The sequence below is a fragment of the Temnothorax nylanderi genome, unplaced genomic scaffold (assembly GCF_030848795.1).
Source record: "Temnothorax nylanderi isolate EJ_2023f unplaced genomic scaffold, tnyl_v1.0 TNYL_tig0650_pilon, whole genome shotgun sequence".
In the NCBI taxonomy this organism is placed as follows: Eukaryota; Metazoa; Arthropoda; class Insecta; order Hymenoptera; family Formicidae; genus Temnothorax; species Temnothorax nylanderi.
Window position 1 is genome coordinate 51723 of NW_027249712.1, and position 20703 is coordinate 72425.

General features: G+C 47.1%; 4 protein-coding genes across 4 annotated transcripts; all 4 read left to right on the plus strand.

Moving 5' to 3' along the window:
* Positions 1 to 517: 517 nt before the first annotated feature.
* On the plus strand, positions 518 to 3488 carry LOC139784615 (uncharacterized; the record flags this gene model as incomplete). The annotated part of the gene is made up of 3 exons (XM_071723795.1): positions 518 to 1243; positions 1539 to 1645; positions 1727 to 3488. Coding segments are annotated over exons 1-3 (2595 nt in total), but the record flags the coding sequence as incomplete, so codon positions are not given.
* Positions 3489 to 3505: 17 nt separating this feature from the next.
* Positions 3506 to 4318, plus strand: LOC139784620 (uncharacterized). The gene has a single exon (XM_071723801.1). It carries the CDS (start codon positions 3519 to 3521, stop codon positions 4314 to 4316), a length of 798 nt encoding a protein of 265 aa, XP_071579902.1. The 5' UTR covers positions 3506 to 3518; the 3' UTR covers positions 4317 to 4318.
* An 8027-nt stretch (positions 4319 to 12345) lies between these two features.
* Positions 12346 to 13296, plus strand: LOC139784616 (uncharacterized). Its single transcript, XM_071723796.1, has 2 exons — positions 12346 to 12942; positions 13051 to 13296. Exons 1-2 carry the CDS (start codon positions 12346 to 12348, stop codon positions 13294 to 13296), a joined length of 843 nt encoding a protein of 280 aa, XP_071579897.1.
* A 3457-nt stretch (positions 13297 to 16753) lies between these two features.
* Positions 16754 to 17995, plus strand: LOC139784618 (uncharacterized). Its single transcript, XM_071723797.1, has 2 exons — positions 16754 to 17404; positions 17501 to 17995. The coding sequence occupies exons 1-2, from the start codon at positions 16754 to 16756 to the stop codon at positions 17993 to 17995; spliced, it is 1146 nt and encodes a 381-aa protein (XP_071579898.1).
* Positions 17996 to 20703: the final 2708 nt, after the last annotated feature.

Here is a 20703-nt window from a genome sequence, read left to right on the forward strand (position 1 = left end):
ATGCGTCCGATTCCGATTCCGATGACATCGCTGCAAAACAGAGCGACTCCATCACCGAACTTATATGGTGAAATGGCGGGGGAGCGAATCGCTGGAGTCAGGAGATGAAGGAGGACGCTCGCTGGAATCTGACGACGTACTCTCTGCGAAGGGCGATCGGAAATCCATGTGTGCGGGAAGAACTGTGGATACGAACAATAATAGCTTTCGGTAATAGATCGGAACGGTATATGAGTGGAGTTGCGATGAAAATTCCAAAGAGATTCCGTTACATGAGCGCTGAAGACGAAGAGGTGTTTTCGCGATAAACTTTGGAATCGGTGGGATAGAGTTAAATTCGAAGTACCTAGGAACATGAAGGTGATTACGCCGTATGGTCGGAATACTATCGCTTGAATACTCTACAGCACGAGCTGCATTGCGCGAAATGAATGAAGATTCGAGCGAACAACTCGAAGAGAAAGAACAATAATGATGATAGCGAGTTTGAACTGAGTTTGTGCGAAATAGATCAAACATGGATCAATTCGAGCAAACCGAACGCGATCTATTGGAGCTGTCCGACCAAGTCGCTACCTTGGGTGAATATTTTACATGGGCGCTGCAATGCACGGAATTCGTCGAGCAGCTCGAAGAAGGTTGTCGTGCCAAACGTCCGCGGCTCTCAATCGGGCAGAGGCAAAAGTTGGTTGCCAGAATCGCGCGACTCGAGGGTGCGAAGACGCGATTGGAAAGACAATTTATCCGTAGCGGTGGTGATTATGCGAATGCCGGTAACAGTGGCGACACGCGCGCGACAGAACTCGTATGGCGAGAAATCGACGCCGCGTTCGAATCGCGGATAATGACTGGTGCGGTAATTAATACAGACCATGTAGAACCGCGGCAGTTTTTGGAAGACGCCTGCAGCGTAGTGTGCAAGCGAGTGCGAGACATTATAAGAAAACATAACTGTGTCAAAGTGAACACCTTGTTCAACGGAGAGTTTGTGGCGGGCGATAAACGTGCCAATAAGAGTTTTAATACAAATAACAAAGAACTCTGTCGTACATCGCACTTGCGCGAGTGGTACGAGCGGCACGTTATCGAGCCCACATTAGCGAAACTCGAGGAGTTCCAGGAACGCGACAGTGGGTGGGCGTTGACGCGAATCCTCAATTTGACGGTGAACGTCAACAGATACAATCCTTTGCGCGCGGGGTGTCACTTGAAATTGCCTCAAGACATTAAAACGAAGAATGCGGTAATCAATGTACTGTCTATGGACAATGCGTGTTTTGCGTGGTCAGTGGTAGCCGCCTTGCATCCAGCCGAAAGACATTCAGAACGGAAATCATCATACCCGCATTATTCAACGGTATTGAATGTACGAGACATTGAGTTTCCAATGACGTTGAGTCAAATTAAAAAGTTCGAACGGCTCAACAATATATCCGTCAATGTCTATACCATCGAGGGACAGAAGACGTCAACCGTTCTTCCAATACGGCTTACCGACCGCACGAGTGATAAACATGTGAATCTGCTTGTACGTGCAGGATCCACGAGACAACAATGTTGGACATTTTGCGTGGATTAAGCATCTATCCCGCCTCGTGAGCTCACAAATTAACAAACATAGACACACAAAGTACATTTGTGATCGGTAAGTGTCTATACTTTTTAAATAATATATAGAATATTTTGTATATAAAAAATTTATAATATTTGTGTTTCTTTTTTGCAGATGTCTTCACTATTTTAGTTTGAGCGACAAGTTGCAGTCTTACACTGTGGACTGCCGAGAGGTAAACAAATGCGCAATCCGACTGCCGAGCGAGGACAACAAGTGGCTGAGCTTCAAGAACCACGGCAGGAAAGAGCGACTTCCCTTCGTGGTATATGCCGATCTGGAGTGCGTGCTGCAGAAGACACAACCGGAGACGGAACACGCGTCATACGTCTATCAACATCATCGGGTATGTAGTATAGCATACTACATACAGTGCTCGTACGACAAAACGTTATCAGCGTATCGATTTCGTCGCGATAATGACTGCGTCGCGTGGTTCGTCGAGGAACTCAAAGGATTGGCGCATCGCGTAAAGAATATCTTGTCAGACAATGTATGCATGGTAGACCTAACGCGAGAGGAGTGGGAGACATTTCGCAGCGCGACGCAATGTCACATATGTGAAAAACCGTTCGCGCCGGATGATAATCGTGTACGCGATCATTGCCACCTGACCGGGCGTTACAGAGGTCCGGCACACTCGACGTGCAATCTGAATTATAAGGATTCTCACTTCATCCCAGTAATATTCCACAATCTGTCGGGCTATGACGCACACTTTATTATCAAGGAGATAGCTGCCGCGTTCGAAGGCTCGATCGATGTACTGCCTATAACAAAGGAAAAGTACATCTCATTCACGAAGCATGTGAAAGACACAGCGGAAAGATCAGATTCGCGCAGCGACATAAAATTAAGATTTATCGACTCGTATAAATTTCTGAGCGCGAGTCTCGCAAAATTGGCATCCTTCCTCGACAAGGATAAATTAAAAATTATACGTTCCAAATTTTCCGCGTTATCCGACGACGATTTCAAATTATTGACGCGAAAAGGTGTCTTTCCATACGAATACGTGGACAGCGTCGAAAAGCTGGAGGATACGTGTTTACCGCCGCGCGATTCATTTTACAGTTCCTTGACCGGTGAAACCGTATCCGAGAGCGATTACGCGCACGCCGTCAACGTCTGGCAGCGGTTCACCATTCGAACGCTCGGTGACTACAGCGATTTATATCTCAAAACCGATGTCTTGCTGTTGGCCGATATCTTTGAAAATTTTCGCGATAGCTGCGTCGCGAGTTATGGACTCGATCCCGCGTATTATTATACTCTACCAGGTTTTACGTGGGATGCTATGTTGAAGCATACGCGTATCAATTTCGAATTGCTCACCGACATTGACATGGTCATGTTTATCGAACGCGGTATACGCGGCGGTTTGAGTCAATGTTCAAACAGATACGCGCTGGCCAACAACAAGTACATGCAGTCGTACGATTCATCGAAACCGTCATCGTATCTAATGTACTTCGATGTCAACAATTTGTACGGCTGGGCGATGTGTCAACCATTGCCCTACGCGGAGTTTCGATGGGTCGAAGACGTGTCGAATTTCGACTATAACGCGATCGCTTTGGATTCGCCTACGGGCTATATTCTCGAGGTCGACCTAGAGTATCCGCAGGATAAACACAACGCGCACACTGACCTACCGTTCTGTCCAACGCGCGATAAACCGCCCGGCAAACGGCAGGACAAACTTCTCGCCACGGTGAACGATAAGGAGCGTTACGTTATTCATTATCGCAATCTACAGCAGTGCACGCGCCACGGTCTTCGCGTCACAAAAATACATCGCGTATTACAATTCGTTCAATCTGCGTGGCTCCGCGCTTACATCGAACTCAATACAGAATTTAGAACACAGGCCAAAAATAAGTTCGAAAAAAATTTATATAAATTAATGAATAACGCAGTTTTCGGGAAAACGATGGAGAATGTACGCAATCACGTCGATGTAAAGTTACTGACGAAGTGGGACGGACGATACGGCGCGGAGGCAATGATCGCGCGACCGAATTTCCACAGCAGGAGCGTGTTTTCGGAAAATCTGGTAGCCGTCGAAATGCGCAAACTCGAGGTGAAATTCGACAAACCGATCTACGTCGGCATGTGCATCCTCGACTTGTCGAAGGTATGCCTATACGAATTTCACCACGAGTACATGTCTCCCCTGTACCGCGACTCGTGTAGAATCATGTATACCGACACGGACAGTTTGATTTATCATATCGAGTGCGACGACGCGTACGAGACGATGAAACGTGATATAGCCAGGTTCGACACGAGTGATTACGCGGTAGATAACGCTTACGGTATACCTCTCGTGAATAAAAAAGTGCCGGGCCTGATGAAGGACGAAAACAACGGCGCGATCATGACCGAATTCGTTGGACTTAGGGCGAAAATGTATGCCTTGCGAGTCGATGGCAAAAAAGATTGTAAAAAAGCTAAAGGTGTCAAAAGCAACGTTATCGCGCGCACCATTACGTTCGACGACTACACGCGGTGTCTGAACGATGAGATCGAAATGACTCGACCGCAGTCGTGCATACGATCGAAAATGCACGAAGTGTACACTATCAGTGAGACGAAAATCGCTCTGAGTCCTTACGACGATAAGCGATATATCGTGCCGGATTCGACAGATACATTGCCTTGGGGACATTATCGCATACCTTTATATGATAAGGAACAGTGAAGATTCATGTATGTATGTATATATGTATGTATAATATGTATGTATGTATGTATGTATGTATGTATGTATGTATGTATGTATGTATGTATGTATGTATGTATGTAATGTATGCAATATATGTAATAAAATGTATGTACGTATATACATATGAATATATGTATGTAATGTACGTAGTAGTAGTATAACACAACATATGTATGTAACGTAATATAATATGTAATGTAATGTAATGTAATGTAATGTAATGTAATGTAATGTAATGTAATGTACTAGTATGAATGTATGTATGTATATATGTATGTACGTATATGTATAATGGAAGGAATATTAATCACGTATATATTTTATATTTTATATTATAAAACATTTATTCAATAAAAAAATTTTTATACAATATTAATCACATATATTTTTATATTTTATATTATAAACATTTATTCAATAAAAAATTTTTTTATATAATATTTCCATTTATTACTTCCCTAAACATTTTGTTCCTAAAGTACGGCATGTCATCGTGCGTGAACGTTATCTTCCTGCTTGCACAGACGTATTCGGCGAACATGCAAGAGAATACACCACAATCGCTGCCGTTCGTCTGTTGCGGAATATTCTTGGCGGAATAAAATATCCAATCACTCATATCATAAGGTTGTTTCTTTTTGTCAAGACTCTCATCTTGTAAATATAGTTTTAGCGCAGCCAGACATTTCGGATTATCACTGCCCATACTGTCGTAATAAACAATTGTTTTATCGCGGAAATCTACTATTGACATACACCAGTGCACATTCAAATGTATTGGGATAATAATGAGATCTTGCGCAAAGATGTCCACCTTCTTGGTCCATCGCTTCAGAGACGAGTGACCGCTCGACAGAAGTTTTGGGTAAAAGAACGTGTTCATCGCATGTACTTTCGGATATTTGTTCGAAGATGTACCTCTGGCGATCAGTAGATTCATATAAAAGTTAATCACTTCGTCGTTGAGCCAATTTAAATCGACCAGCGTGTGAAGATCCTTTTGCGTGAGCTTCAGACCGAAGCCTTCCACCACCATCTCCATACTGCGATTTTGTCAAAAACCTTTGACAAAAAATATGTCATAAAAATTATACCACATCACATTCCAATAATTTTAAATAATAATAATTTGCAAATTTACCAGATGAACTGTTGCACAGATGAATCGCTGCACCATAGATTGTTAACTGTTTCGATCGCTCCGCACAGATTTTAACTGTTTCGATCACTGTACACAGATTTTAAATGTCTCAATCAATGCACAGATGTATCACCGAGGTGTTTAAGCTCTCAAATCATACTACTGTAGCTTGATGCATCCCTCGTTATATACCCTTTGCTCTCTCTCTCGCTCCAACTGAATCTTGAAAGATCATTTTTTTCTTTGTTTTGCATTTCTTCCTTTGTCTCGCGTACTGCGTCGTAAAAAAATAGTGTGAAATAGATACGTATACGTAATAACAGCCCCCTTCTTCAAGAAAAATATTTGTTTATAGCGCCACGAAACCCGCAATAGTAGATAACATATTATATTAGAAAGGATATTAATAAAGATATCGTATATGTATTTCAAACATTTTATATGTATTTCAAACATTTTATATGTTGCATACGTCGTTACATATTTTTTATATATTGGATATTTTGTATTTAATATTTTTTACATAGTTTATTTTTTCATATGTTTTAAAAAAATACAATCTGTACGAATTAAATAACATTATTCTTGTGTATCCAAGAGTTGTGCGATCCATCGAATCCCAGCCATTTCACGTAAACCTCGTCACCCTTCCTGCGCAGTACTTTCTCCACGAGATACACGTCAGGATACGTCGCGCGATGCAACTCATATTCGTAGAACGCTCCAGCGACGGATTTTCCACGATAGTCCTCGAGTAGATAGGTTACGGGATTGGTATGCTGCACTTTAACGATCTTAAACACCTCGGTGGTCCAATTCGGCGTGTAACCCTTCTCGAAAATCGTCTTGTATTTGCTGACGCGTACCGAGTCGCCCGTTTTGAACTTTGCCGGGCCCGCGATCTTTATCGCGCTGTACACCGTAGCCAAGAGTCTTTCGGCGATCGCGGGGGTAACGTCGACGGGTCGCATGCCGATCGTTCGATGCTTGCGCGCGTTGTAATCCGACACGAGTCGCGGCAAGGCGTCGACCCACTTGTAATTTCCATTGAGCGTAAACATCTTCCACATATTGTTTTTTAACGTGCGATTGAATCGCTCGACGACCGATGCCTTCATCACCGAATACGTGGAATAATGATTGATGCCGTGTTTTCTCACGAGACGTTGCACGTCGGTGTTGTAAAATTCCTTCCCCATGTCGGTTTGTAGATTACTAGGGCACCTCCCGCTATCTCGAATTATCTCAGCGATAGCGTCAGCTGTCTCGCTGCCGCCTTTACCCTTGAGCGGCACGGCCCACGCGTACTTGCTCAACACATCGATGACGGTGAGTATGTAGTGGTGGCCTCCGTTGAAACGCGAGTACGGACGCATCTCGACGATATCAGCCTGCCACAGATCGTCGTATCCTCGCACTATGACGTGTCTGCGGGGAAAATTTCTTCTCGCCGGTGCGTGCAATTCGTCCACCAGCCGTCGCTTTTCGATATTTTTATCCACATCGGTCGATTTTAACGGTCTCATGGTCGGTTAACGTTTCGTTGGTTGTTCGTCGTCGTTCTTTAACTGTACGTAGCCGTTTCTGTTTATGTTTCTGCGTCGTTCGTCGCTGTTTCTGAACCGCTCAGATACGATTTCGAGCCGTTCCTGAACCGTTTGACGGCCGTCCGACAACCGTTCCTGAATCGTTCGTTGTCGTTCGTCGTCGTCAGTTAACCGTTGTTTATCATTCATCGTCGTCGTCGTCGTCGTCGACGTTCTTTAGCCGTTTGTAGCCTTTTCTGTCACCGCGTAGTTCGCACCTGTTTCTGAACCGCTCGTAATCGTTTCTGAGCTGTTTTTGAACCGTTCTTGAACCGTCCGACAACCGTTCTTGAACCGTAAGACAGCCGTCCGACAACCGTTCTCGAGTCGTTCGTTGCTGTTCGTCACCGTCGTTAATTAACCGTTGCCTCTCTTCACTCGTCGCCGTTCGATAGTCGTTTCTGCTGAACCGTTTCTTGTCACTCATTGTCGTTCGCGAGTCGTTTCCAATCTAACGATATTCGCACGCCGAAGCGCGTTTACCGCAGTCTGTAACGCTCGCACGTCCTTCTCGAACGCGGTAAGCTTCTCGTCTGACTCTTTCCGTTGATCTCGCAAACTTTTAACGCACTGATCCACGTATAGTTTGTTAACAGCGTCACCGTCAGTCTCAGGTTGCGCTACGCGACGAATCTTGCACGACCTTGCGTCAAAGTCCGTGGCGATGCGACACAGAGCGTTGTCGCGCACGAAATTTCTCACTAATCCGCTCCACCGATGGTACGAATTGGCATTCGTCGCGTCTTCGCTCCGCTCGAACAATCCGAATTTATTGATTGGCATTTCAACACCGATTGAACGGATCGCTGTCGCGCCGTTTAATTTATAATAAGCCCAGCCTCGCGAAGTTCCTCGATGATTGACGTGATCTCGTTGTCGTGGGCATTGTTGCCAGCTTGACGCGATGCGTCGAGCAATCGCAGACGATCCACCAGCTCGTTGGGGTCGTCCCAGTGCACGTAGTCGATCTTATTGTCGGTTAGCGTCATCGCGCGAGGCGCGAATACGCCCTTTCCGGATTTTTTCGTCTTGGATTCGGTCGATATCAACGGTGAGATTACAAATAGATACTTGTATCCCCTGTTACCCTTTACTCGCTCGCGAGGATCGTGCTTGTATTTATGAGCACTCGTCGCCAACAGTATGCTCCTGTACTTTTCCCTATCGGCCTCCGTGTAGAGTTTATCAACGGGTATTTTTTTGAAGATTAAGTCGTAAATACCGGGTGTACCGGCGTATCGTACGTCGCCGATATGAATGTTATCCGCTTTGTCCACGTAAAAACGTTTATTACCGAGCATCAATTCATTCTTGTCGAGATAAACGCCGTACACGTCGTCTATCGTTGGATCGGCGCCCAAAACAGACGAGATATACACTCGGCTCAGTAGACCGAAGCGATCTTCCAACGTTTCTATAAACAATTCTCGCCCCTCCGACGTTTGCAACTGCTTTTGAACGGTCGTCCCGATCGAGTCATCCGTGGTTTCGAAAACATACTCGTTTTCGAGAAATTCGGGACTTGTACGTTGCACGGTTCGCGTCGGTGTAGAGGTTATCGGTGTAGAGGTTATTGGTAGTACTATCGAGCGTTTCGATTGATTAGATTTACGCGGTGTCGACGATGAGAGATCCGACCAGGAGTCTAATCGTTCCCTCTTTATCTTCGGTGTAGCATCCTCCTCCTCCTCACCAGCGACGCTTTCCGGCTTCTCCTTCTTCACCGCGGTCAAGCTCGAGTTGTCGACGATCTTTTTCAGCGGCCCGATGAGAGGTTTAAAGTGCGTGTCCAACTCAATGTCCTTCTCGACCTTACCGGTCTTCAAAGTGCGAAGTTTCTTACGAATCGAATTACTCGTTTTCGCAATATCTTTCACGATCTTCTCGCGTTCGCGAATCGTCTCGCTCCCGTCGATCGCAGCCATCGCGGGGAAAAAAAAAACAAAGCAGAGCGTCGATCTCTCTCTCTGTAACGCTAACGTTTCACCTTCGACGACGTATCGGCGACGACTGACCGCTTTTGCGGTATCGCGAACACGTTAAACCCTTTTCTGTATCGGCCGTTCGAAAGCGCGCTGTCCTTATCTATCACTACGAATCCGTACTTGCATTGCCAACAATCGTGGCACAACGAGCAAAATTCATCGTACGACATGTCGGTATTTACGTGATCGTTGTACACGTGTTTCAAATTAGTACCATCCTGTTTGAATAGGATCAGCAGATTCGCGTTGTCGCGTATCAGATGTTTAGGTATTCTCGCGTACGTCTGACAGAGATAAAAGCAGTCGACGCTCGAGTGCCTGCCCATTGAGAAATACTCTCTCACAGTGTCTTGCTTATCGCACGCCACGTCGTCGAAGACGAATATCGAGTTTGGGCACGCGTCGCTCGGTGGAATGACGTCACTGTTATTGGAGAAGGTGTAGTAGCCGATTTCGTCGATCGATGTCAATAAATTCTCCAGATATCGGTATTTCGGTTGTCGCAGCGATTTCGAGTACACGTACACATTCTCGAAACGTACACCGTGCGGACTTTCCAGTAAACTTATCAGAACGTTGGTTTTACCGCAATTCGAGGGACCGCAAATGATCGCGCGTATAGTAGTCGGCAGCATCGTACCGTGTCTGCGCTTCTCCGCGTTGCCCTCCATCGGTCGTGATCTGTCGTCGCAATTCGTCACGCGAATCGCCCACGGTTGCCGCACAAATCTCATTTTTTTTCTCACACTTTGTACGACTGAATCGAACTTTCTCGTTTGAACGTCTATTTATAGATGCGCGGTACCGCGAATCGCTCAGTCGCACAGATGTTCGTCCTGCTGTTGAGACCTTTGAACATTCGCGATTTTAGCGCCGAATGCGGCAAATGTCAATGAAAACAAAAAAAACAGGTGGAGGTCTGTTTAATCGCGCGATTGGTGCACTTCCGTTCGAATTGCACATTCCCGGCTACCAGTTTTGCGGTCCGGGTACTCGTTTGCAAGAACGATTGGCTAGAGGTGATCCGGGTGTAAATCCATTGGACGCGGCGTGTCGCGAGCACGACATAGACTATTCGCGTAGCAAAGAGCTCACCGAGAGACACGTGGCTGACAAGATACTCGCCGAGAGAGCGCTGGGACGCGTCATCGCGAGAGATTCGACTCTCGGAGAGAGGGCTGCTGCTACAGCCGTCTGGGCGGCTATGAAGGCTAAGACGAAGCTCGGAATGGGTTTGAAAACACGAAAAACACGAACGAGGAAAAGGTCGACGAAGAAACGGATACTTCCGACAGCGAATCGAGGTGGCGTATTGCCGATTCTACCGTTGTTGGAAGTTCTCGGTTCTCTGGCCGGCGGAGCGGCTGGAATTACAACGGCGATGAACGCTAGCAAAGCCGCGCGGCGTCAGCTGGAAGAGACGCAACGTCACAATCGCGCCATGGAAGGTCGCGGACTTTATCTCGCTCCATACAAATATGGACAAGGACTGTATCTCGGCCCGCACAAACGCGGGCGAGGAGTAGCGTTGAAGATTAGAAAGAAAAAAAAACGTCAAAAAGACGTTAAATATGCCCACGGGTATTACGACTAACGTACAATTGAGTCGACTGGCAAGGCGAATGCGCGTACCGTTCTTCAGAGGTGTTTTCATGCGTGATTCGTTACCGATCGTCGATGGCGTACGTCGAAACGAGAGCGGTATCGTGAATTTGGACGATGCAGCGGGCCCCGGCACCAATTGGGTAGCGTACGCCAAGAGGGGAGATCGAGTCGTATATTTCGACAGTTTCGGCAATCTTCGGCCACCGAAAAAACTGGTGCGATATTTCGGACCGAGCGTGACGAAGATCGAGTACAATCACACGTCTTATCAGCGATACGATCAGAGCATCTGTGGACAATTGTGCTTGCAATTTCTCCGGACAATCGACGACGATCGACGCTAATTTAAAACCTGACGACGCGCCTTGCGGAGACTCAGTGTTCGTCGAACAGCTCCCGTCGACATGTCTATAACGTTCACGCTGACCGGGAAGAGCAGCATCCTCGCGGAGCACTATTTTCCCGCCGTGGATCTGAGCGACAGTGACTACGAGCTCGGTCTAACGTGTTTTGAGACTTATCATACGATTCCGAACGTGAATTCTTTGAATAATAAATTTTATTTTGACGAGGATGACACGGAAATTACGATTCCCGAGGGATCGTACGAGATACGGGCCATACACGAGTTTTTGAAACGTGAAATTTCACGGAAACGTCCGCGACGCGTGGTTCGTTCCAACGACGACGACGATCGTATGTCGGTCGCGAATATCGCGCGAGAGGAGACCGTTCGCGCGAACGGCTCCGAAGACGAGGTCGCGGAGTACCCGATAGTGCTCCGCGCAAATTACAATACGATGAAAAGCGAGATCAAGTGCGCATTCAGAGTGAACTTTAACAAACCGAACAACGTCGGATCGCTACTGGGATTCTCGTCGACGCGTGTATTGCAGCCGGGACAGTGGCATGAATCGGACGCACCGATTAATATTATCAACGTAAACATTATCCGCGTGGAGTGTAACGTGACCGCGGGTGCGTACAGCAACGGTAAACGCGTTCATACGATACACGAGTTTTCACCGAGCGTACCACCGGGATATAAAATATCGGAAACGCCGGCGCAGATCATTTATCTGCCGATCATCGCGCGGAGCGTTACTGATCTAACGATACGCGTCGCTGATCAAGACGGACGATTGCTCGATTTTCGCGGAGAAGAGATCACCGTCAGATTGCACGTACGACGGCGAGAGCAATAACGCACCGGTGTATGCGTGAGCGTGAGTGTGCGCGCGACATATGAGATGCTAGTGTTGAACGACTCGGAGCACGCGACAGATAACAACAATAATATCTTTACGGTTGCGCCGATCGACGATATCGTCAAGTCGACATTCGGTGATGTTAAACAAGCGACGAGAAAGAAGCTCAACGCGTTAAACGTTAAATTTTTACAATCTCTGGGATTCGCGGTGCGAAACATCTGAACGATAACTGAAATTCTCAACATCGGAGGCGAGCCGGTCTTCGACGATCGCATCGTCAAGATCGAGACTCACACGTACAACCCGTACGCCAACACAACGTTTGACTATAGCGACGAGATACGAATACCTATACAACAGCAGGATCTGTATACGTTGCCGTGCGAAAGTTTTCTCTACGTCGAAGGAACATTGGCGGTGACCAGAGCAGCCGGCCAAGTCGATAACGTGGTACTGGGGACTAATTGCGTTGCATTCATGTTCGACGAGATTCGATACGAGCTCGACGGTATGGAGATTGATCGCTGCAGAAACGTAGGAATAACCAGCACGCTCAAGAACTACGTTACGGTATCGTCCGACAGAAGCGTGATCCTGAGAAACGCTGGCTGGGAGCCACAGAATAACCCGAATGGATATTTCAATTTCTGCGTACCGCTCAACACGTTACTGGGATTTTGCGAGGATTACAAACGCGTGGTGATCAATGCTCGTCACGAATTGATCTTGATACGATCGCGCAACGACAACAATTCCCTGGTGGGAAGTCTCGCGTTGGAGCCCACCATCAAAATACATAAGATACAATGGCGAATGCCTCACGTGGTATTGAACGAGATCAACAAGCTGTCGATGTTGCGCACCTTGGAAAACGGACGATATCTAAGTATGGGTTTCCGTTCGTGGGATCTGTACGAGTATCCCCTGTTGCAGAACACGACCAAGCACTCGTGGGCCATTAAGACCGCGACTCAGCTCGAGAAACCGCGATACGTCGTCTTCGCTCTGCAGACGGGTCGGAAGAACGTCATGTCCGCCGACACAAGTCGATTCGACGATTGCAACTTGACCAACGTAAAACTCTATCTAAACTCAGAAGTTTATCCGTATGACGACTTGAATTTGGATTTTGGTAAACCCAGATGGGCGATTCTGTACGATATGTACGCGCGTTTCTGCTAGGGCTACTACGGATACGAATATCTCGAGCCGAGTCTCACCGTTTCGACTTTTCTACGTAACGGCCCGTTTGTGATCATCGATTGCTCTCGCCAAAACGAATCCGTCAAAAACGCCACCGTGGATGTCAGAATAGAATTCGATTGCATGGAGAACGTACCGCCGAATACCTCCGCTTACTGTCTCATCATACACGACCGCGTGATTGAGTACAACCCGTTGACGAACGTGGTGCGCAGAATAGTCTGAGCGTTCGCGGCAACGTCGACGTGAATATTTTCTCTCTCTCTCTCTCTCTCTCTCTCTCTCTCTCTCTCTCTCTCTCTCTCTCTCTCTCTCTCTCTCTCTCTCTCTCTCTCTCTCTCTCTCTTTCCATCAGTCTTCGATACAATTATTGAGAGGGGTAAGGGAGGGGGAAAGTATAAATCAGAGTGTCGCGAGACGGTTTGCAGAGTTGCGCGTCATTCCTCTCGATTGACGCATTGACGAGAGAGAGAGATATATAAAGAAATCTCGTCATGTCCGTACCAACATTCGTGGACCTGCAAGGATTCCTCGTTGGGATGAAATTTGTCGTGAAGGAGGTGGCTGTGCTGAGAAAAGGCTGCGTTCTGTCGCATCACATCTTTAATTACCCCATGCCGTGGAATCTCCTCACAAAATCCAATAAATCGTGTGCTACCTGGTTGATTCGCAATCACCATGGATTACGATGGGAAGACGGAAACGTGCCGTACAGCATGGTGAAACGCCTGATTACATCGGCCGTGCTTGGTGTAGAAGAAGAAGACGATGATGAGAAAGAAGACGATGACGACGACGACGAGATGCCGACTCTCGTGTATGTCAAGGGATGTCAGAAACGAGAATGGCTGGTGGATCCGCTGGAGAATTATGCGCAAAAAAACCTAATCGTCGAGACTCTGGATGCGCATTACGAAGATATCGAATCTTTGAATAAACTAGATGACACCAATACTATGCGATGCGGAAAACATGAAAAGAATTGCGCGTTACAAAATGTAATAAAACTATTTAACTGGTGGTCGCGCGCGACGCCATAAGACCTTGCGATCTTTTTTTTAAAATAAATTATATATAACTTTTTATAATGTTTTTATTTCTTACTCCCCCTCCCCCATTATCACCGTTAGAGTAGGCTTTACTTCCCCCTCTCCTAATAAAAAAAATCCACTGCGCAGTTCTATATATAAACATTAATTCCCCCTCTCCCTTTCCCCCACCACATCATTACTTTTGGAATTGTTGCGTATACTAGATTAATTTTACACGATCAGTCTTGTCGCGATCGCTTGTACTGACGGTCAACTTCTCAGAGCCTAGAGAGCGAAAATGTTCTCCTTTGAAGGATGCAGCAGCAGCAGCAGCAACAGCAACAACGGTGCAAAACGCGCGAATGCCGTGAATTATTACGTGCCGATTCACGACGTTGAAACTCAAACGTATGAGGCCAGATGTAATAGGTAAGTTTCTTTTAAGAAAAAAATAGAGCCTCTCCCAGTTTTTATATCTTTACAAATTGTATTACTTACGAAAATAAACTAATTTCATTTCTTTTATACAGCATTTCGCGGGAACGTCGCGCGGTACGCATACTCGGCAGACGATACGCGCTGACAGCTACGGGATATAAATTCCTCGAAATTGGTATCAACGTGAGCCCACCGAGCTACGTGGAGATCGCAGTTGGAGATCATCGAGGAAAGGAACTGCTGTTGTCTCTCGAAACGTGGAAGGCACTCTACGAGCAACGGCGAAACATTCAGAATTTCTTTGGCAACGACTACAAAGATGTCCATAGTTTTATAAATGTTGGACCGCTAACGGTGAGAGTTTGTACGTCGGTTAATAACGTCAAACTCATACGTCTTGAATCTGCAAACGTACGCTTGATGATGACCGAATCGACGTTGCGTCGTATGTTCGATCTCGATCGGTGCATCGAGGCGAGATTCGATCGTTTGGTCAGAATACTTGCGACGGTCGATGCAAAGTTTGCGCAGTCCTCCGATATCGCGTCCACCGTGACGGATCCCAAGGAAGCGTCGAATGTAATATACGCTAGCGATGCGTTCAATACGAATCAGCTCATCGATTGTGAGCTCGCAGCTTTAGTTTTTTAGTACGTAAGATATATCATGTAAAAGAAGAGTTAAATAAACAGGCTTTTTTACACCTAAATGAATGATGTAATTTCTTTGCATGTATGTCCATCCCTACCTTAATTTTTATCATCGCTTTGATGCGGTCGATCATCGTCGATCCGTCATTTCTTCCTTTGTCTCGCGTACAGCGTCATAAAAAAATAACGCGAAATTGTTTAGTCTACGCGATAACACCCCCTTTTTCCATAAAAATGTTGTTTACGACGAACATGTTCCGACAGGTTCGACGCGTTATCGAGTCGATCATCGTCCCGATGACGTCATTTTTTCCTTTGTCTTTTACGTACTGCGTAGATAGATTGTTTTTTAAGTATAAATCATACTATAATTTCTTCGCGCGCATTTATATTCGAGTCGTATATGCGACGTCAGCCGGAGCATCGGCGCCTCGCTTCTATATTATGATATGCGATACTTGTTTGTAAATTCAAGCAGCCGAAATTCTAGCGGACGTCGTCGCTCGCCTTTGTAGCGCGAGACTTCGCTGGAAGCGACTATCAGTTTTATATACCGCCATTATATTTTTCTCTGGCGACTTCTCCGTTCTACAACCGTCTGAAGCGTCATTGAATTCAGTCTCGTCGTGGCCGTGCGTGAGCGTGCAACGTGTTTCGTTTATATACATTTTTTATAATTATATTAAGTATTTGTTTGTTTGTTTGTTTGTTTGTGTGTGTGATGCCTCCTCTAGAAATTGTGCGAGGCCGTGTAAAAGTGAGTGATTATAACGAATTAAACGACTCTGACAGTGATCAGGATCAGGGTGAGTGGCTCGCTGCTCCGCCTGCTCCCGAACCCCCGCGTCAGCCACCCGCCATAGGACGCGGGCGGGCGCTGCTGAACCCTATCCGACCACTTGGTATCGGACGCGGGCGGGTGCAAGTTTACGTGGATCACCGCGCGGCCCTCGGACGCGGGCGGGCACAGTTTTACGCCGCGGCCCTCGCGCAGGGTCGCGCGTATGTTCCAACGGAGGAGGACAATAGATTAGCGGACGAACTTTTGTTCGACGTGGATCGAGTCCTGCATATCGCGGGTCCTCCTCCTCCTCCCGCTAACCGCCGCCCTGGTGCCCAGAATCCGCTGGAGGATTTACTGGCTATGTTGCGACAAATAGAGGGTCGCGGCCATGGGACCCCTCCTCGCCAAAATTAAAAGGTAAGATCGCTAACGCGACCGTTACGCAGACCCTACGCGAACCCGCGGCGCGACGCCGACCCCCCCTCGCGGACCCGCGGCGCGACGCGGACCCCCCCGCGCGGACCCGCGGCGCGACGCGGACCCCCCGCGCGGACCCGCGGCGCGACGCGGCGCGGACCACCCGCGCGGACCCGCGGCGCGACCGCGAACTCGAACGCGAACGCGGGTGAGTCATCCCGGTGAGTCATCCCCCGGTGAGTCATCCCTGTGGTATGCCAAGGTCACCCCCCCTCCCCCTCACCCCCCCGCGTAACACGATACCCCCCTCCCCTCACCCCCCTCATTGCCCCCGGGGTGGAAGCGGCCTTCTATACCTACTCATGGCCGATATCCTGAGTATCGGCGGTGAGCCGATCTTCGACGAGCGCATCGTCGGAATCGAGACTCACACGTATAACCCGTACGTCAACACGACGTTCGGGCACAACGACGAGATACGAATACCCATACAGCAGCAGGATCTGTATACGCTGCCGTGCGACAGTTTTCTGTACGTCGAGGGACGACTCTACGACGACGGCGCGACGACGGAGGAGCAATACGCGAAATTAGTTAACAACTGCGTCGCGTTTATGTTCGACGAAATTCGATACGAACTTGACGGCGTGGAGATCGACCGGTGTAGAAACGTCGGAATAACCAGGACGATAAAGAACTACGTGTCGCTGACCGTCGAACGAGCCAGAAGACTGCAGAACGCTGGATGGAGTTATCCGACGAACAAATCGAATCTGAACAGCGCATCCCATCAATTCAACTTTTGCGTACCTTTGAACAATCTGTTGGGTTTCTGCGAGGACTATAAACGCGTGGTGATAAACGCGCGACACGAGCTTATCCTGATACGCGCTCGTAACGACGTCAACTGCGTCGTAGATCCGAAAAAAACCGTGCCGAGAGATCCAGCCAAGGATCCTAAAATTACGTTGTTGAAGGTGCAATGGCGTATGCCTCACGTGACGTTAAACGACGTGACTAAGTTATCGCTATTGCGAACGTTGAAGAGCGGACGATTTCTGAGCGCGGGCTTTCGCTGTTGAGACCTGTACGAATTTCCCCTGCTGCAGAGCACGACCAAGCATTCGTGGGCCGTGAAAGCCGCGCCGCAATTGGAGAAGCCGCGATACGTCATATTCGCGCTACAGACCGGACGGCGAAACGAATTCACGGAGGACGCCTCGAGGTTCGATTATTGCGCGCTCGCCAACGTGAAATTGTATCTCAACTCGGAATTCTATCCCTACGACGACGTGAACGCGGATTTCGAAAGCGACAAGTTCGCCGTGCTGTACGAGCTGTACGCGAAATTTCGAGGAGCGTACTACGGAAACAGTCGCGACGACGCGCTCTTCTCCCCGCGCGAATTCGCGCGGGTAGCTCCGCTCGTGGTGATCGATTGTTCCCGTCAAAACGAATCGGTGAAGAGCGCCACCGTGGACGTGCGCATCGAATTCGAAAACAAGGAAAACGTTCCACCGAAAACCACCGCCTTTTGTCTCATCGTTCACGATCGCGTCATCGAGTACAGTCCGCTGACCAACGTGGTGCGCAAAATTATCTAACGGAAAATGCGGTTGTAGGATACCGCATCCCGGAAACGAGGGATATATAAATTCGAGGATCCTTCCATTGTTCCTCAGACTCTGTTAGGAACGAGCAGTTTAAGCACATCCTTAAACGGACGTTATTACATATTTCTTTCCAACGCGCGCTGACTCAATGGCCACAGCAGCAACGACGACGACGACGATCTTCGTCGACCTACAGGGATTCGTAGTGGGCGACAGATTCGTCGCGAAGGAGGTGGCCGTGCTGCGAAGCGAGACGCGCGTACTCGCGCATCACGTGTTTCGCGCGCCGATGAATTGGGATCTGCTGACAAGCGCCGAGAAGGCAAGGGCCAGCTGGCTGATGGCGAACCATCACGGCCTCCGTTGGGAGGACGGCGACACAGACTATCGCCTAGCGAAGACCATTATTCGACGCGCGGTGTGCGACAACCTGGAAGAAACGTAAGAAAGAGAAGAGACGCCCGGCGCGCGAATCTATGTAAAAGGTTTTGAGAAGAAGAGGTGGCTGGAGGAGATTCTCGGCGACGTCGACGCGACGATCGGGGCCATCGACGCCGAGTACGATGACATCGATGGGTTGGAGATTCTTCGCGCCGATCGCGCGTTTCGCTGCGAACGTCATCAACGGTGCTGCGCGATGGAGAACGTGATGAAGTTGCGTGACTGGTGGATCGAGCGGCGCGAATGTCTCTCCAACATCGACTTCGCAGATTAAATGTAAAAACATATTACATATATTACTCGTATGGCATAATTGTATTTTTAATGTATTGCTCATTTTTTAATTGTATTGCTCGTTTTTATTGTATTAATCATTTTTTTATTCTATATGTATCCGTTTATCTATATTGTATTTACTCATTTTTTACACCATCATGTATATCCTTCTATCCGTATTGTATTAAATAATAAACTGATGTAAAATCGACGAACAATGATATTTCATTTCTTCACATACCTATACCCCGTATTCTATGCATATATTATAAGCTGTCGGTACGTAAAAATGGCCGGTCGCGGGAGCGCGATAATGCCGAGTGCGTAAAAATGGCCGGTCGCGGAAACGCGATATTTTCAATGAGATAAATAGAGAGAAACGAGAGCGCGAGACGGGAGGGAACGATAGCGTCGAACGCGAGACGGGTGAGAGCGATAGCGCGATACGGAAAGGAACGAGCGAACGAGAACGCCGAGACGCTCCAGCGCGAGGCATGGGTACGTGCGCGAGTGAGCGATAACGCCGAGCCGCTCCAACGCGAGGTGTGGTTACGAGCGATAACGCCGCCGAGCGTGAGATTGGGTGGGTAGGGAGCGATATGACAGAAAACGTGAATTATTTTTTAAATAATATATGTTTCATTTATTTAATTATATTTTACATATTAATGTGAGTTATTTTTTTAATAATAATATATTTCATTTATTTTATTATATTTTTATATATTAACTAGCTGGTTACCCGGGCTTCGCCCCGGAGGACATATGTAATAAGACACGCAAATACTCTCTCTCTCTCTCTCTCTCTCTCTCTCCCTCTCTCTCCCTCTCTCGTCTTCTCTCTCCCTCTCTCTCTCCCTTTCTCTCCCTCTCTCTCCCTCTCTCTCCCTCTCTCTTTTTTTGGTTTTCTTTTCAGTTTTTGGTATAGGGCTTCTAGTGCTTTCTTACCTTGTTATAAGTTTGTAGATTGCGATGCGCCTTGGTTCTTAGTTTTATATACACTGTTTAGTTTGCTTAGTATTACTTGCTTCTTATCATATTCTATTTTCATTATACTTATTAAGTTGCGTTAGTTCTTAATTTTATAGTGTATATATTATTGAATTTGGTTATATTTTATTACGTCATACTCAACATCCTATCAATTGTTTGTATGCTGGATCATTGGTTGCTCGCCTTATGAGAGAGAGCATGCACATGCTTTGTAATTACAGTACTGTATTTCTATCAAACTCACATCAACTTCTGTCTTTAATATTTCGCTCTTGTTTACATCATGTGTATCTTTGTATTATGCTTTGTAATTACAGTACTGTACTTCTATCAAACTCACATCGACTTCTGTCTTTAACATCTTGTAACTGCTATATTGTTATAACTGCTATAGTATGTAATTACCATATTATTGTAACTGCTATATTACTTTTTTGCCCTTTAGCCTTGCTTGGGCATAATAAATCTATCTATCTATCTATCTCTCCCTCTCTCTCCCTCTCTCTTCCTCTCTCTCCTTCTTCCTCCCTCCCTTTCCCTCCCTCTCCCTTTCTCTCCTTCCCTCTCCCTCCCTCTCCCTCCCTCTCCCTCCCTCTCCCTCTTTCTCCCTCCCTCTCCCTCCCTCTCCCTCCCTTTCCCTCCCTCTTCTTCCTCTCCCTCCCTCTCCCTCCCTCTCCCTCCCTCTCCCTCCCTCTCCCTCCCTCTCCCACCCTTTCCCTCCCTCTCCCTCCCTCTTCCTCCCTCTCTCTCCCTCTCTCTCCTTCTCTCTAAAGTTCAATTCCATCGTATACAATTCTTTGAGATTCACTCAATTATTTCCTAAAAAATTGGAAAAATTTCGTAACCGATTTCCAAAAAAATACCGGTTCCCAAAAAGATCGGTAACAAAAAACTATACAGTTTATAGCACTCCCCTTGAAATTCTACCCCTGTTTTATATACAATTCTTTAAAATTTGATCAATTATTTCCCGAAAAATTCGAAAAACT

Bases quoted from the DNA above. Each gene is read 5' to 3' on its own strand.
- LOC139784618 (XM_071723797.1), top strand. From the start codon at position 16,754: ATGGCCGATATCCTGAGTATCGGCGGTGAGCCGATCTTCGACGAGCGC. The intron at 17,405-17,500 runs GTGACTAAGTTA...CCCCTGCTGCAG, and splicing joins CTCACGTGACGTTAAACGAC to AGCACGACCAAGCATTCGTG.
- LOC139784616 (XM_071723796.1), top strand. From the start codon at position 12,346: ATGTTCGACGAGATTCGATACGAGCTCGACGGTATGGAGATTGATCGC. The intron at 12,943-13,050 runs GTAAAACTCTAT...CGTTTCTGCTAG, and splicing joins ACGATTGCAACTTGACCAAC to GGCTACTACGGATACGAATA.
- LOC139784620 (XM_071723801.1), top strand. From the start codon at position 3,519: ATGAATAACGCAGTTTTCGGGAAAACGATGGAGAATGTACGCAATCAC.